General features: G+C 44.2%; 1 protein-coding gene across 8 annotated transcripts in view; it reads left to right on the top strand.

The window, feature by feature from the left end:
- ppfia2 (PTPRF interacting protein alpha 2) overlaps positions 1–17,989 on the top strand; it is a 511,344-nt gene that overhangs the window by 386,599 nt on the left and 106,756 nt on the right. For all 8 annotated transcript variants that reach the window (XM_038781072.1, XM_038781076.1, XM_038781071.1 and 5 more), the window contains 2 exons: positions 4,802–4,893; positions 15,282–15,420. In XM_038781072.1, the coding sequence (XP_038637000.1) occupies positions 4,802–4,893; positions 15,282–15,420 (231 nt within the window). The remainder of the gene's footprint in view (positions 1–4,801; positions 4,894–15,281; positions 15,421–17,989) is intronic.

Below are 17,989 nucleotides of genomic sequence, written 5' to 3'. Positions count from 1 at the left end.
GCAACAATCAGACTTTTGGCCAAATATGATGACATCTTAGCAAAACACTTGCAGAGAGGGAAAGAGAAACCAAAAAGTGTCACCTACTTGTCCAACAGAATTCAAAACGAAATAATCAATCTTCTTAGTGAAACTGTCAAGAAAAATATAATTTCTGAAATTAAGGACGCAAAATATTTTAGCATAATGCTGGATTCAACTCCAGATATTGCCCATGAAGATCAGGTTTCTGAAATTCTGCGTTACGTTCATATTGATGAAAACAGAAAAGTAGAAATAAAGGAGACATTTCTGGGATTTTTTCAAGTCAACAAGAAAGATGCAGTCAGCCTGGTAAATAAAATTCAGGAAAAATTGGAAGAAGACAAAATTTCCATGAATGACTGTCGTGGTCAAGCATATGATAACGCAGCAGTTATGGCTGGAGTGAGAGGAGGTGTTCAACAAAAAATTCTTGAAGTTAACCCAAAAGCTGTGTTTGTGAACTGCGAGAACCACAGCCTCAATTTGTCCTGTGTCCATGCAAGTGAGGTGCAACCTGTTGTTGTTACATTTTTTGGCATTCTAGAAAAACTCTACTTTTTTTTCTTCATCTACTTCTCGTTGGGAAGTGTTAAAATCATTTGTCACTCGGACTGTGAAAAGACAGTGTGATACAAGATGGAGTTCCAGCCATGATGCTATGCAAGTAATCCACGAAGAGTGTGACAACGTTATTGCAAGCCTTCAACACCTGCTGGAAGGAGAATTTTCAAGGGAAACTAAATCTGATGCAGGATCGCTACTGAACTCTATTCGACAGTTCCCGTTTATAACTTTATTAAATTTTTGGTCATCAGTGGATAAAGTCTCAAAACATTTGCAGGATCCGAAAATGGGGTTCCATGAAGCTTCTTGTGATTTGAGCGGACTTATTCATATCTTGAATTTGAAGAATGACGAAATTATCCACAATGCAATAGATTTAGCCAATGAATATTGTCAAAATTGGGGAATACCAATTGCACGAACAAGGAGAAGAAGAATAATGCCTGGAGAGTCAGCAAGAGATAGTGGACTGATGGCACAAGAAGAAATGAATAGAGTAATGGTTGAGATTGTGAACAGATTAAAAACTGAAATTGAAGACCGCAGTGTCCGTCTTCAAAGACTCAGTGACCGATTTTCTTTTCTTCTGAACTTGAATTCAGGAGTGATTGAAGATGAACAAGAAAGAGAGAAATTAAAAAAGGAATGTTCAGACTTTGCAAATTATTATGACAATGATGTGGTTGCAATTCAGTTATATGACAAAATTATTGATTTTGTGATGCTCCTTCGAGCTGGAGGAAATAGAGTTCCCCCTGATCCTAAAGATGCTCTGGAGTCTTTACTGCAGTATGGGAGGGATGTCTTTCCGACGCTGTGTGTTTCATACAGATTACTGCTTACAATCGCATTTTCAGTTGCAAGCTGTGAAAGGTCATTTTCAAAACTGAAATTAATAAAAACATATCTGAGGTCTTCTATGTCACAGGAGCGACTGACCAACCTGGCTTTAATAAGCATTGAAAAATAATTTCTCACAGCTGATGTAAAAAGTGAAGTAGTTCAGGTGTTTTGTGACAGGAGGTATCATTTGGGGAAAAGAACTTAATAAATTTGATTGATTTATATTAAAATCGAATAAAGCGTTTATTTCATGTTTCATCTGTGTTTATATATTCAAAATGTTTTCCTTTCTCATAATATTTCTCAGTATGTTAGGCCTTATACTTGAGTCTTTGGGGCATACAATCAAGATTTGCCCCGGGCATCACCAGACCTCTGCACGCCACTGGTTCAACACCTCAAATAGTAAACCCAAGAGTATTTCGAAACTCTGAATCAAACAAATTATCACTTTGCAAAACAGTTTTTAGATTAAAGAAGGACTATCTTACCTTGTAAAAGGTAAATCTCCTTTGTACTCTCTCCAGAGCAATCATGTCTTTCCTGTGATGTGGTCACCAGAACTGTGCACAAAGCTCCAGCTTTGGCTTCACCAAAGTTGTTTTATACAGTTCCAGCATTACACCCCTGCTTTTGCATTAATTTCCTCACCCAATAAAGCAAAGTATTCCATATGCATTCTTGACAAGCTTGTCCACCTGTCGTGCCACCTTCAAGGACTTGTGGACAAGTACTTCATGGTCTCTCACTTCCGCAACCCCATTCAATATCTTCCCAGTTATTGAGTATTCCCTTGCTTTGTTCACCCTTCACAAATGCATAACCTCACACTTTCCCAGATTGAATTCCATTTGCCACTTCTCTGCCCACTCAACCAAATCGCTGATATCATTCTGGAGCCGACAGCTACCCTCTTCACTTATTAACTACACGGAAAATGTTTGTCATCTGCAAATTCCCCAATCATGCCATCTACATTTAAGTCTAAATCATTAATGTATACAACAAAAAAGCAAGTGCCACAAGACTGAGCCCTATGGAATTGCACTGGAAACTGTTTGCAAAATCATCCATCAACAATTACCCTTTGTTTCCTACCACTATCCCAATTTTGGATCCAACCTGCCACCTTCCCCTGCATCCCATGAGATCTCACTTTTCTGACCAGTCAATCTTACTAAAATCCACGTGGACAATATCCCTCCTCAATCCTCCTTGTTACGTCCTCAAAAAGTTCTATTAAGTTAGTAAGACACGAGCTTCTCCTCACAAAACCATGCTGACAATCCCTGATCAATCCAAACCTTTCTAAATGACAATTTTTCTTGTCCCCTGTTTCCTATGATTTTCCCACCACTGACATCAGACTATCCAGCCAATAGTTTTTTGGCCTATTCCTTGCACCCTTTTTAAATAATGGTACAATGTTCACTGAGCTCCCATCCTCTGGTATCTCACCTGTATCTAGTCAGAGTTTGTAAGTGACCCTCCGAGCATCCACTAATTCCTCACCGGCTTCCTTCAGCATCCTGGATACAATCCACCTGGCCCTGGTGACTTATCCACATTCAAGGATGCCAGACCCTTCAGTACTTCCTCTCTCACTATACTTACTGCATCTAATATTTCACACTGCACCTCTTAAATTAGAATGTCTGAATCATCTCTCTCGTTAGAGAAGACAGAGGCAAAGTACTCATTGAGAACCCTGCCCACATCTTCCGAATTAACCTACAAGTTATCATGTGCGTCTCTCATAGGCCCTACCTTTTCCTCAGTTAATTTGCTTTCTCTGAATATATAGGGAAACCATCTTAAGATATTCTTTGTTTTCAAATGTCAATTTTTTTGCATCTTCTCTTTGTTTTTCTAGTTTCCATTTTTACTTCACACTTGCACTTTCTATACTCCTTTCAGCTTTAAGGGAGAGATCGTCCACTGTTCACACCAGCAGGATCTTACGGTCCTGCCAACAGCGCACCCCTGCTGCTGGTTTCTCTGTGACATGGGGTGGATTCAATGGAAAATCGCATTGACGGTAGCAGGACTAGAAAATCCCACTGCCAGTTAATGGGATGCCAGAAAATCTCCCCCTAAGACTTCTGTGACTGTCATAAACTTCTTTTTTCTACTTTATCTTGTCTTGTATGCTTCTGGAGTTGTCAGTACCAAGTTTCCTTCTCTGGGGACATGTCTGCACTGTAGAATTTCACCTTTGAATGCCCCTCACTGCTTTGAAAGTTTTTCCTTCAATACACTAAGTGAAGGCAGTGGCGTTGTGGTATTATCACTGAACTTGTAATCGAGAGACGCAGAGTCATGTCTGGGGACCCAGGGTTTAATCTAGCCATGGCAGATGGTAAAATTTGAATTCAATAAAAATCTGGATTCAATAAAAGTCTAAAAAGTGACCGCAAACCATTGCTGTTTGTTGTAAAAACTCCTTGGTTCACTAATATTCTTTTAGGGAAGGAAATCTGTCATCCTTACCTGGTCTGGCTTACATGGACTCCAGATCCACAGCAATGTGGTTGACTCTTAACCTCACGAATGGGCAATAAATGCTGGCCCAGTCAGCAACGCCCATATCCAATGGACGAATAAAAAAAAACTTGCCAGCTCGTTTCTCAGCCTTGTAAAATTTGCCTTCCCGCAATTTAGAACTTTTGACTCCTGTTCTATCTTTGTCCTTTTCTATAATGATACTAAATCTGACTACGTTATGGCCACTATCACCAAAATGGTCCCCCACTGCTACCTTATCCACTAGCCCAGCCTCATTTCCTAATCCAGAATTGTACCCCTTCTCGTTGGGCTTGTTATTTGCTGGCTACTTTGCACCCTCTGTGTCCTTTCACTGTTCATATCCCAAGTATTAGATTAGTTGAAGTCACCAACTATTAAGGCCCTATTGTTTTTGCACACAGATATCTGTCTACATATTTGCCCTTCTAATTCCCTTCCATTTTTGGTGGGTCAATAGTACATTCTTAGCAGTGTGGCTGCCCCCTTTTTATTTCTGAGCTCAACCCACATGGCTTGTTTTAATGTTTCATTCAGTATATCATCTCTCCCCACAGCTATACTTGATTCTTTAACCAATAATGCAACGTCCCCATCTTTTTTATTCCTCTCCTGCCTGAAAACTATACATCTAAGGGTGTTGAGCTGCCTTTTGTGCCCCTCCTTAAGCCAAGTTTCTGTTATGCCATAACTTCCTGTAGTTTTATGAGCATAATAAAGTCATTCGCTATAACTTTGTCATCTCAACCAAAAAAAATTAAGCCCATTATATTTTATAAATTACACTTTGAAGTGTCATTAAAAACTTATGTTTTGGTGTTGAAGCCTAATTAATTGTTCTTTACAGGAACGACTAGCAGAAGAAGTTGAAAAATTTCACTCTGAAGTTCAACAAATGAAAATGCAATCTGTTGCTTTGTTGGACCCAGCCATGTCCAGGTAACCTAAAAATAAGATGCCAATTAATGCCAAATGCCGAGTAACTTAAAAATACTGCACCGTGATATGGAATAATTCATCTACAAGGTTCATTGCTAAAAATAAAATGTGTGTCTCTTTCTTTTCATATACCTGTCTCTCACCTTGGGGCTGGATTTTACCAGCCCTCTAGACAGGTTGTGATGCAGGTTGCCTCATAAAATGCCAGGCGAAGGGGTCTGCAAGGGAACGTAAAGTCTTCCCCTGCCACGGAATTTTCTCAACTGTGGGAATCTCAGCTGTCTGTCTCTGGTCAGTGGATGGCAAATTAAACCAATTTATTGACCACATTCTGCCTCCGCTGCATTTTCCCGATGTCCGGAGGGGCTGCTACCACATAAGCAAACTACCAGATAAACCATGATGGCATCCCATCAGACTTTCAGCAGCACCGGTATTGGCACTGAAGAGTGCACCCCTCTGAATGCTGGAGCCTGCCATGTTTGGCTCTGACAAAAGACATTTATAAAATCTGCTGTTGTTGTTAAACAAACCTAGCTGACCTTTGAGGACATCTCAACATGAGGCACCTTCTACTTAGAACAAAGAACAAAGAAAATTACAGCACAGTAACAGGCCCTTCGGCCCTCCAAGCCCGTGCCGACCATGCTACCCGACTAAACTACAATCTTCTACACTTCCTGGGTCCGTATCCCTCTATTCCCATCCTATTCATGTATTTATCAAGATGCCCCTTAAATGTCATATCGTCCCTTCTTCCACCACCTCCTCCGGCAGCAAGTTCCAGGCACCCACTACCCTCTGTGTAAAAAGAATTGCCTCGTACATCTACTCTAAACCTTGCTCCTCGCACCTTAAACCTATACCCCCTAGTAATTGACCCCTCTACCCTGGGGAAAAGCCTCTGACGATCCACTCTGTCTATGCCCCTCATAATTTTGTAGACCTCTATCAGGTTGCCCCTCAACCTCCGTCGTTCCAGTGAGAACAAACCGAGTTTATTCAACCGCTCCTCATAGTTAATGCCCTCCATACCAGACAACATCCTGGTAAATCTCTTCTGCACCCTCTCTAAATCCTCCACATCCTTCTGGTAGTGTGGCGACCAGAATTGAACACTATACTCCAAGTGTGGCCTAACTAAGGTTCTATACTTCCTTGTATCCACAGCAGTAACCATGTCTACCAGTGACACTGCCAGGGCTGCCAAAATGCAGGTCCTCTGATTGGGCTGAAGCTCTGGAAGCGGGCTGCCATCCTCAATTGGGAAGCAGTCCCTGCAAGAGCCTTTTAATTGACCTCTGCCAGTAAAATGCTGCCCAGGTTCCCACATCCCAAATGGGCTCAAGCCCTGTTCTCCACTGTTTTGGCATCACTAGCTAAGCTTCGGAAAACTTTTGAACCTAGGGCGCGATTCTCCGCTCCCCACGCCGGGTGGGAGAATCGCGGTAGGGCCGGGCGACTGATTTCATGCCCCCCTGGCGCCACCCGCGATTCTACCACCTCCCGCTCGGAAGAATCGCCGCTTGCCGAGCGGCCTGCTGTTCGCGACCGGTTCACGACGGCAGCAACCACATCTGGTCACTGCCGTCGTGAACATGGGCGCCAAAGGCCCGTTTGAAGCTTGTGGGAGAGGGGAGTGAGCACCACGGCCGTGCTCGGGAGGGGACTGGCCCACCGGTGCCCACCAATCGTCGGGCCGGCGTCTAAAAGTGACGCACTCTTTCCCCTCCGCCGCCCCGCAAGATCAAGCCGCCACGTCTTGCGGGGCAGTGGAGGGGAAGACGGCCACCGCGCATGCGCGAGATTGAGCCATCAGCCATCGTGACGTCATCCGCGCATGCGCGGGTTGGAGCTGGCCAACCTGCGCATGCATGGCTGACGTCACATAGGCGCCGCCGTCGCGTCATTCTCGGTCACGTCATTCTCGGCGGCCGTGAATAACGGAGCACCGCTCCTAGCCCCCCCGGGTGGAGGTGAATACGGTGAGAGGAGCGGCCTCCGAGGCCGTCGTGAAACTTGGCCGAGTTCATGACGGCCTTCCCGATTTTTCCCGGGAGCGGAGAATTCCGCCCCTTGTGTCACAGTAGTCGCTTGTATTTAACTCTTTCTTGATTCCTTTTTGTGTCTTTTACAAACTCTAAATGCATGATTCTGAAACACTTTCCTTGTCTATCTATTTGTTGTCAAGCCTTTCACTTATTTGTGGCTTCTTCTCTACAGATATAACATTTAGTTTATTTGCTCTGTCTCTTCTGTGCATGTTCCAGTTAATACTCCTGATGTACTTTAAATTCTATTTTATCTATAGACCTTTTTCCTAAGGGGTCATTATGTTTATAAGAATAGTTAATATGCATAATAGCATCACTTCACCGTGTATGTTGTAACTGTGACCGTACCATCACATGCTACTGATGGGCAGCATGGTGCACAAAGATGCACTGTCACATCAGGTTGCATAAGTGCATAAACATAGCAAAATAATCAAGATTTAAGCACTGGGAACATAACAGGAGGAAAACACAAATGAGCTGTGAGATAGTGATGAGTTATCGGCAGAACTAGAAAATGGGTATGGCACCTTTATGTATTTTGTTTCATGTTTTTTTAGGGTGTTGAATTTCTTGCGAGTGTATTACATGAATAAGGAGTGCAATGATTGGAAAGTCAGTTTGACAATTCAAAGTACTTTTATTATTTTGAGGAATTTAATTTGGTTGCTGTACTATGGATCATTAATTGCTTGTTTCAAGAGATTGTAAACAATTTTAACTGACAGTATTTTTGTGAAAACATATTTACTAAATAATTCATTCGAATCAAGAAGTATACGTCGATCCCCATAAACATACACAATAGATATACCCTTACCTGATTCAAACTTTTCAAACAGGTAGGGGGAAACATTTGTTCACACAGCGCCTCAAGTGGTGCTCTGCAGATCTATGTCAATTCTCCAGGGCCAGACAGTACTGCATAACCACACAAGTTTCCTCATTAATATCATTAAGTAAATCATGCCGGTCATGCAGCAAAGAGCCTGTGGTGCTGCTTGCCTCAAAAAATTGTTGTAGTCTGGTCGTGCGGCTTGAAATGTGGATACACAAATGAATTTTTCCCCATAATATGTAGCTTCTGTAAAACAGACACACTGTTATAAATTAATAAATTAAGAGTGCAATTTGATTAGTAATTAGGAACTGATTGATTTATAAAATTAATTGAATATATGGGGCGGGATGCCGCTGATGTCACCACCGGCGCATGCGCGCTGGGGGATTCTCTTCCGCCTCCACCATGGTGGAGGCAGTGGCGGCGGTGGAAGAAAGAGTGCCCCCACGATACTGGCCCGCCCGCCGATCGGTGGGCCCCGAACGCGGGCCTGGCCACCGTGGGGGGCATCCCCCGGGGTCCGATCGCCATGGATTCTTAAATTACATGATTAAGTTCATTGCTAAATTGAGCCATTTAATCATTAAAGCATGTAATTAATTATAATTGTAGTAGGCAGTTTAAAGAGCTATTATAAACAATTAGATAATTATCACAATATTGACCAAGAAACTAATGGAATATTTTTGTACTCTTTTCCTCTGTGTCAGACTAGGGTAACTGTTGCTCACTAGCTTCACCCTCTGGGACAGGCCAGGTAACTGTCACTTGCAAGAAGCCCCCTCAGGTAATATAAAAGCAGATTATTGTTTCCACAATATTACATGAGATGGACTCAGCAGGAAGTCCTCTGCAGCGGTCCTATCGTCTTGTCAAGTCCATGGGGAAAAAAACAATTATCCGAATACTCCGAAATAATAAAGTTGGAATAAGTTAAACTGGGAGTTTAATATTAAACCAAGATCTTATTGCTTTCTGAAAGAAATTCAACTATTAAGATAAAATGGTTTTGAAAGAAGTTAAATAACATCTTTCTTTCGTATTTTAAACTTCTTGGAGTTAGCTCAGTTGATACCATTCTAATCTTCGAGTGTTGTGGAGGTAAACCAGGACATGCCCATCAGAGGAAATGCTTCAATGCATTACAATGGAATGTTCCATTGTCTGAGATGCTAATGTTCAGATAAAATATTAAAGCAAGAATGTTTATTCAAGTGATGTTAAAGGTTTTGTGATACTATTCCAAGAAAGAATGGGGTGTGCTCCTGATATCTTCAGAAATTGCTCCCGAAAACAATACCAACAAAGCCTGAATCAAGACCTAAATTTTTGCTCCCATGACCTGAGCTCAGAGTTAGGACATTACCCAGCTCCACAAACCCGAACCAGGAGAGAATGCCCCAAAATTAGGATTTTTTTTTCTCCGAGGTGGTGGATTCTCTGGGGCCACATTATCCCGGAACAAGGGTGGAGGCTGCCAGGTACAGAGGCACTGCCTCAGTGCTCCGGTACTTTCGTGAAGTATTTTAAAAATAAAACAAAAAACACTCCCTCAGACCCCCCTTACTCCCGCAACTCACCATGCTCTATCGATGCCAAACTATGCCACCTCATGCATCCTACCCACCCCTCCAGGCCACTCAAACTCTTCATGCCACCCTGTGCCCCTCTACTACGCCCATGGCCCTCATACTCCCAATGCCAACCAATGCCTGCTACTTTATAGTCCTTGTGCCAACATAGTGCCAACCCTTGCCCCCCACCCAACAGCTTACTGCATCCATGCCAACTCACCTTGAGCAAACCATGGGCAAATCTCAGAATCCATGCTGAAATGTGTCTATTGATGACATCACTATTTTTTTTTTAAAACAATCTTTTTGATAAAAAAATCCAGTACACTGAAAGTCCTTCAACTAATCTCTCATGAAATTTTTAAAAATCGCTTTAATTTCATCCCTTATAAAACAAACCGTTCACTTAAGTACTTAATCTCTCAAGGAAACAAACATTTCCATCTGTGACCACTGGGATTTGTCAAAGAACTGCTTACTTAACAGCCTATATAGTTGTAAAATCAGTCACGCAACACAAATCTGATAATGATAACCCTCAGCCCTAAGTCAACAAACAGTGCAATAGCAAGCACTGATTTTTTAAAAAACACCATGGGCTAGATTCACGAACGGCGGGATTCTCTGTTGCGCCGGCAGCGCACCAAAGCCCGTGGGTTTATCAGCAGCAGAGGTGGCCACAATGGGAAATCCCATTAGTAGGTGGCGGTAACGGAGAATCCCGCTGCCGGTGAAGGCGCATTACCCAGGAAAACGCAGCTGGTGGACCAGAGAACCCGCCCCATATTTTTTAGAAAGATTTAAGTCGGTTCACAATTCCCTTGAGCTTTGACAGTTCCAATGAGTTCTGACAGTTTTTTGACAGCTAAACAGTTCTTTGACAACTCTTTAAAAGCATCACATTTCTTTGTCAGTGTGCGCCGTTTTTTGACAGATTCACAGTTCTTCGGTGACTTTGAAATTCCAATGAGATTATGCACTTTTTACACTCATTCATTTCTAATATTAAGAACCCATTGACCCCTCCCAAAGGGCACCCTACCACAAGTATCCCAGGGTCACAGCCAAAAGAGTATCTTACCTCTCCAAAAGCGTTCCCTCGCTACCGGACAAAGAACAATACAGCACAGGAACAGGCCCTCCAAGCCTGTGTCGATCACATATCCTATCGAGACCAACCACCTGTATCCTTCTATACCCCGTCTGTTCATGTGCCTATCCAGATAAGTCTTAAAGGTCACTAACGTATCTGCATCAACCACCTCACTTGGCAGTGCATTCCAGGCCACACAGCCTTTGTGCAAAAATCTTACCCCGCACATCTCCACTGAACCGTTCCTCCCTTACCTCGAACCTGTGTCCCCTTGTAATTGTCATTTCTACGCTGGGAAAAAGCCTCCAACTGTTCACCCTATCTATACCCCTAATAATTTTATTCACTTCTGTCAGGTTGCGCCTCAGCCTCCGTCTCTCTCGGGAGAACTCCCAATTAATTCAATCTCTCCTCATAACTAATACCCTCCATATCAGGTAACATTCTGGTAAACCTTTTCTGTACTCTCTCCATTCTCCAAGTCCCTCTGGTAGTGTAGTGACCAGAATTGGACACAGTATTCCAAATGTGGCCTAACCAGTGTTCCATATAATTGTAACATAATTTTTGAACTTTTATACTCGATACTGGAGACGTTTTGCCCGCCTAACTCCCTGCTTGAGCTCTTTGTATTTTCCTTGTATTCCTCAAGTGTTTTATCTGTTTTTAGTTGCCTGTACCTCACACATGCATTTTATCTTTTTTTGACAATATTCTCAATTTCCCTGGTCATCCATGGTTCACAGATCCTGCTTTTCATGTCCCTATTTTTTTCCCGGCACATGCCCGTCCTGCACTCCCATCAACTGCTCCTTAAAAGACTCCTATACATGCAAATGTGGATTTACACTCACACAGCCTCTCCCAAACAACAGCCTCCAAATCCTGCCTAAATCTGGTGTATCCAAAAGAATCCACAAGGTAAAAGATATTTGCTGTCAGGACTTGTTCTGAGCATGTGCCTTCACTGCTTGTTGACACCACACCTAGAGCATTGTGTGCAGTTTTGGTGTCCTTATCTGAGGAAGAATGTTCTTGCTATGGAGGGAGTACAGTGAAGGTTTATCAGGCTGACTCCTGGGATGACAGGACTGTTAAATGAGAAGAGACTACCAGTGGGATTTTCCATTCCTGAGACTTAAGTATTGATGCCGGGGCAGGATTCGTGGACTTCCACAACTGGCGCCGCACCTGGACCGATTCAGCGGCTGTTGAGGGGCTAGCACCACGTCACATGGAACACAATCGATTCCAATGAGAAATGGTATGGGATTTACCGGTTTCACGATTGACACTCAGGAGGCTGACAAGCTGCAGCCGCATATACACACTTCACTCCACACACACAAACCATCCCAGCCGACAAGATGGCAGCGAGGAGGGCAGCACCACGCTTCACTGATGCAGAACTGGAGACCCTCCTGGACGTGATGGAGGAGAGGCAGGCCACCCTGTACCCCGGCTCGGGAAGGAGGCTGCCCGCCACCGCCATTCGCCGTGCCTGGGCGTAGGTGGTAGAGGCAGTCACTGCCGTCAGCACCATCCAGACCAGAAACTGCACAACCTCCTCAGGGAGGGAGTGTGATTAGGCAGCACTGTGTCCCTCGCAATAACCCTCGTCCCATGCATTGTAACCTGACACCTGCCCGCCCCCCGGCAAACCAGAGGCCGTCCGAACCTCCACCCTGCACCACATGCCGACACCCATACCGGCCACCATGGCTGGGTGCCACCAGCTGCCCACCCCCTCGGCTGCAAGCGTCGGACTGTCTAACACTGCCGTTTACAGTCCCTCCCCCACCCCACTTACAAAATTCTAACAGGATTAGACAGGGTAGATTCAGAAAGAATGTTCCCGATGGTGGGGGAGTCCAGAACTAGAGGTTATAGTTTGAGGATAAGGGGTAAAGCTTTTGGGGCTGGGCTCTAGCATGAAGGAGGTCAAACTTCCAGCACAGGTTGTACAGGCAGAAGATCAGCTTTCTCGTGACTGAGCAACAATGCCTCAGGAGACACTGTCTTTCCAGTAGACCAGGTGGGCATGAATTTCTTTGCCTCCAGCTTCTTTCAGGAATCTGCTGATGACATCTTCAGGAGTTCACACTCTGCTGTACACAACTGCACCTCCCATTGATGCCATCTTTGCCCAGGTGGCCAGTTATGTGCACTTTTCACCGTCTGAAATCAATCAGAAGAAGAGGGCTCTCAGATTTTTTGCAGTGACTGTTTCTTCTTCAATTATTTCATAGATGTGAGTGTCACTGGCAAGGCAAGCATTTATTGCCCATGCCATCACACACTGCACACGTTTACCAATCAAGATGACCTCAGACCAACCAGCAGCATTTATCATCAGTTGGGTGAATTTGTGGAGCATAAATCAGTAGGAGAATAGGAGAGACAGAGAGCAGCAAAACTTAGGGGCATAAATCAGCATGAGAAGGGGAGAGAGAGCGAGCTGGGATGGGGGCTTAGTCTGTAGACTGGCTGTGTGCAGAGAAAACAGAGTATGATGTCACAGGGAAATAGGTAAGTGGGCTGGGCTGGTTTAGCTCACTCGGCTAAATTGCTGGCTTTTAAAGCAGACCAAGCAGGCCAGCAGCACGGTTCGATTCCCGTAATAGCCTCCCCGAACAGGCGCCGGAATGTGGTGACTAGGGGCTTTTCAGAGTAACTTCATTGAAGCCTACTCGTGACAATAAGCAATTTCATTTTTTCAAGTGATTGTTTGGTGAGTATTCTGCCTGTTTAAAAACTTGTGTAATTTAGTAATTGTAGATTAGTATTAGTAAGGTTTACTAGCAGTAGCAAAGCTGATTGGGAGTAGTAGAGTTTATTGATTACAACTTAACTCAGAATAATTTATTAACATTTAATAAAGATGGCAGGGTAGGTGATGTGTTGCGACTACAGAATTTGAGAGCTTTTGGACACCAGTGTGATCCAGCGCAAACACGTCATTAATAAGTGTCTGCAGGCTGAGGAACTTCAGCTTAGAGCTATTAAGCTGGAGGCTGAGCATCTGATGCTGCCTTGCATCAGGAGGTGAAAAGCTCCCTCTAAACAGTACGATGAGGCTGTCCTATCCTTTAGGGTAGGCACTTCTGATTTGCTTAGTGGTCAGGGACAGGGGAGGGTATGACTGCACATGAGGCAGATGTGAGACTCAGAAAGTAAAAGTGGAGAGGCCTCAGCAATTGCTTAGTGAAGTGCCACTTGGCACTCCCAGAGTGCCGGGGGCAGTGTCAGGACTTTGTCCAGTCATGTCCCTGACCACCCAGAGGCTACAAAGGCCTCCAAGACCCTGCAAGGTCATCACGTCTATCCAGAGAATTCAACAGTAGCTGCGAGAAGGTCCTCATGAAGGAACCCTTGCACTGTAATGAGTCACCAGGGGATGAATTTTCCTTCTGTGGTTGTGACACTAACACTGGGACCAAATCTGGGCTCTGACCTGGCCAGCAGTAGTCACTCAACATGAGTGTTGCTCCTGACACTGGGGGAACCAATAGAAGGTCTTCCAGAGGGTGCCAAAAGATGAAGGTGCCCTATCATTATGTTCAAAATTTTTCAAAAACTAATGGCCTCAGCGGTCGTGTGGCGGTGGACCCAGCTACAGGCAGCCTGCGGCTGCTGCTGTGGTTGTGTGGGTATTGCAACTGAGGCGGGGACACAAATTGATCCTGGAATGTTGATCTCTGCTTGCGTCTTCTTATTGGTCTTAAATTATCCTTTTAGTAATGTTCACAAGCTATCTGTCCCTTGCTGGTGGGTAGCTGTCACCCCTCCTAATCTGCCTCCTTAATAATGGCCCAGAAGCAGGAAGATGCCAATAAATTAGCATGCTGACCAGCTCTGTGAAATTCTGAGCTTGCCTGTTTTAATTCCTTCCTCCTGGCCAAATGGCCAGCAACCACAAGAATACTGTGACAAATGTGTTTACAGACTGATACAAGACCAGGAAAAATGTATTCAGGATTTAGAGAGAACACTGGCCAGGAGAAAAAATAAATAAAGTTGCATGCGTCCACAATTTTTAAAAAATTCATGTACTGTCTCTTTGACAGGCACCGCTCATGGCCAGCATGGACATTATTGGCTTAAGGGCAGCACGGTAGCATTGTGGAGGGCAGCACGGTAGCATTGTGGAGGGCAGCACGGTAGCATTGTGGATAGCACAATCGCTTCACAGCTCCAGGGTCCCAGGTTCGATTCTGGCTTGGGTCACTGTCTGTGCGGAGTCTGCACATCCTCCCCGTGTGTGCGTGGGTTTCCTCCGGGTGCTCCGGTTTCCACCCACAGTCCAAAGATGTGCAGGTTAGGTGGATTGGCCATGATAAATTGCCCTTAGTGTCCAAAATTGCCCTTAGTGATGGGTGGGGTTACTGGGTTATGGGGATAGGGTGGAGTTGTTGACCTTGGGTAGGGTGCTCTTTCCAAGAGCCGGTGCAGACTCGATGGGACGAATGGCCTCCTTCTGCACTGTAAATTCTATAATAAAATAAAAAATAAAAATATCTAATGACCTCTTTCCATGCCGCATTGACCCGACTAGCTGTATGACTCATGGGCAAATTGTTTTTCGACAAAGAATGAAGTATCTTATATTTATTTGCATATTTGTGACCTTTGGATATTTCAAAACAGTTTACGGCCAATGAAATATTATTGGAGCATAGTCACTGTGGCAATCTATATTAAAATTTTAGCTATTATGCCATATCAATAGTGCTCTTCTCAGTTTTTAAGACTGAGGAGTTTCCAGCACACATTTTTTTTTATAACATTATGAAAGCATTACTAATGAAAGCATCATTAATTTTCAGGCCACGCTTGGATACTTCACCTGATATGCGGTACTCCATGGGCTCATTGATAGATAGCCAAGCTGACCATTATAGATCGTCAAATGTGCTAAGGAGATCACAGGAAGTGCGTAAACTAGGCCACAGAGAAGAACCAAAGGTTCGTGCCTCAGATTTCATGTATAATTGAATACTTATTAAAGCAACTATTTTCTGATCTTAAATGTTTCCACTAAGTTTCAAGGGATATCAGAATATGTTTAGTAAAATATAGACAGGTTTTGTTAACATCTTCTACCTTTTTCTCAAACTACAATTTTAAGACACCGTGGTCAAAATCAATGAATGTCATTTGCAAACAAAGCAGGAAAAAAATTAAAAGTTGCTCAAGATCTACCACTGCAAACATACACCATTGGATAAGGTGAAGGAAATGTGTGAAATTGATTTTTTAATTAAAATGTAGAAAAATTACTGCCCAAAATCCACTGAATAGACTGTTAAAAATAAGGACAGACCTTTAGTGCACTTTGTACAATTTATTTTTATTTCTTAGCAATTAAGCTTTCTATTTAACTTGGAACCCATAGCTCCAAGCCTTCATGTTTTACTCGTATGCCTTAATCCTTTAAAACAAATCTAAGACAATAAGATTTTCAGCAACAGAAAATATGTGTCCAAATATTTTATGTAAATTCTCTTTAACCTTTGTACCGAAAAGCTGAGTAAATATTTCCGAATTGCCATAAAAGAGATGTAGGGTACATGAATTACTTTGTATGGAAAAATGCAATAGAGCCTCAATATTAACACAGAAGCATGGAGGGAGCAGAGGAAGAGCAGATTTCCCTCATGTTCTTCTATTAAGCCCCATTCTTGGAATCCATAATAAGTACAATTTTTGAATCTATTTCTAAGCCACAGCTGAGAGTCTGGCTGGCTGTATAGTGAATAGGCCTGCATCACTGGGCTGTAAACAGGGAGCTGAACGGAGGGATGGAGAGATCGAGTTTCAGGGGGAACATCATTGGCAAAAGTGAGGGAGATTAAGTTTTATAGGGAATATTAATGGGAAGCTTGGAATAAATGGGCTCAGGGGACATTGATAATAAGGACAGGGAGTTCAGGGGTTGAGGATACTTTGATGGTAGGGAAAGTTTGGGTATTGGGATGACATCATTGGGAGGTTTCCCTGGAGAAGGGCAGTCACTGATAGGGAGAGCAGAGACATCAGAAGCTGGTGTGGGCTTGGAGAAATTGGGGGTTGAGGATAATAATGATGAGGGGAGCCGGAATGATTGGGTCAGGGGCCATCAATGTGAGAGCATGACTGGGAGAGATCGGGGTCAAGGTGACATCAATAAACTGAAGTCAAGAGTGAATGAGGTAGGATAGGACATTGATTTGGGGGCCAGGAACAATTGGAGGCATTGATAACTTGGCGGAAGAGGTTGGTGGACGTGGACTCGATTTGTACTAGAAAGATCAGAAGAGGGGAATAGATCGCAGAGGGGCCATAGAAAACATACGAGGGGTGCTGGGAGGGGATGGTGGGCTGTAGAGGACATCAGAGGATATTGGATGAAGAGGAGGTGAGGTGTCCAATTTCTGAGGGGGTAACTCATTTCCTAGGTGGACCAGGAGAGAACTGCTTCTCCTGCTGGCCCTCATGGCTACAGGAAAAGCCACCCACTGGTTCGATGTAGCAGTCCTTGCTCATTTAGCTGCTGGGTTGCCAAGGCCCAGAAAACCTGTGACATTGTGGTGAATGTACATTGCATAATTCACACTGGAAAAGCCACCCACTGGTTCGATGCAGCAGTCCTTGCTCATTTAGCTGCTGGGTTGCCAAGGCCCAGAAAACCTGTGACATTGTGGTGAATGTACATTGCGTAATTCACACTGTATAGTATTGTGTCCTTGTGGGCTCTGTCTGTGAGCCGTTGCGCGGCTCTGCCCACAGGGGGAGATGAGGAGCTTGTACAGAGCTCCACCCGTGGCTCTGCCCATGGCCCCTCCCACTACCGGAAGTATAAAGTGCTGCAGCCTTGTGAGTCTGCCCTCAGTTCTTTTGGTCGCAGGCAGGCTCAGTTGTAAGTCTATAAAAGCCACAGTTTACTTCCTATCGTGTCTCGAGTGAATTGATGGTCACATCAATTTAATAGACTTAAGAAAACCAGTATGGAATCAGCCCTCAAACCTGATCGACTAGAACTCGACCCGCAGGCTGCAGAAGTGAAGGAAATATTTCTACACTGGCTTCGGTGCTTCAAGGCCTACCTGGCTGCGTCGACTACCTCCGCTACTACAGATGCGCAGAAACTCAGTCTACTCCACGCACGGGGAGCCATCGCATCTCTACAGAACTCAACAGTACCGACTCATACTCCGAGGCCCTCGCTATGCTCAACCGACTATACGTACAGCCTGTAAATGAAGTCTACACGCGGCATATTTTCGCAACCTGCCGTCAGCACCCCGCAGAGTCGCTAGAGGACTACCTGCGCGATCTAAAAGCCCTTGCTCGGGAATGTAACTTTCAGGCTGTAACTGCCTCCCAGCATATGTAACTTGCTGTCCGTGATGTGTACATTGCAGGGGTCCGGTCTAATTATGTGCGCCAGCGCCTCCTCGAAAAGGGGCCCAGAACTTGGAGGACACGGTAGCGCTAGCAAACTCAATGGAAGTCGCGTTTCAAAGTCTTAACTCAATCCCCGCAGACCACGCAA

The sequence above is a fragment of the Scyliorhinus canicula genome, chromosome 20, assembly GCF_902713615.1.
Source record: "Scyliorhinus canicula chromosome 20, sScyCan1.1, whole genome shotgun sequence".
NCBI lineage: Eukaryota > Metazoa > Chordata > Chondrichthyes > Carcharhiniformes > Scyliorhinidae > Scyliorhinus > Scyliorhinus canicula.
Note: the sequence above shows the minus strand (reverse complement) of the source record. Positions and strands in the feature narration are given on the sequence as shown.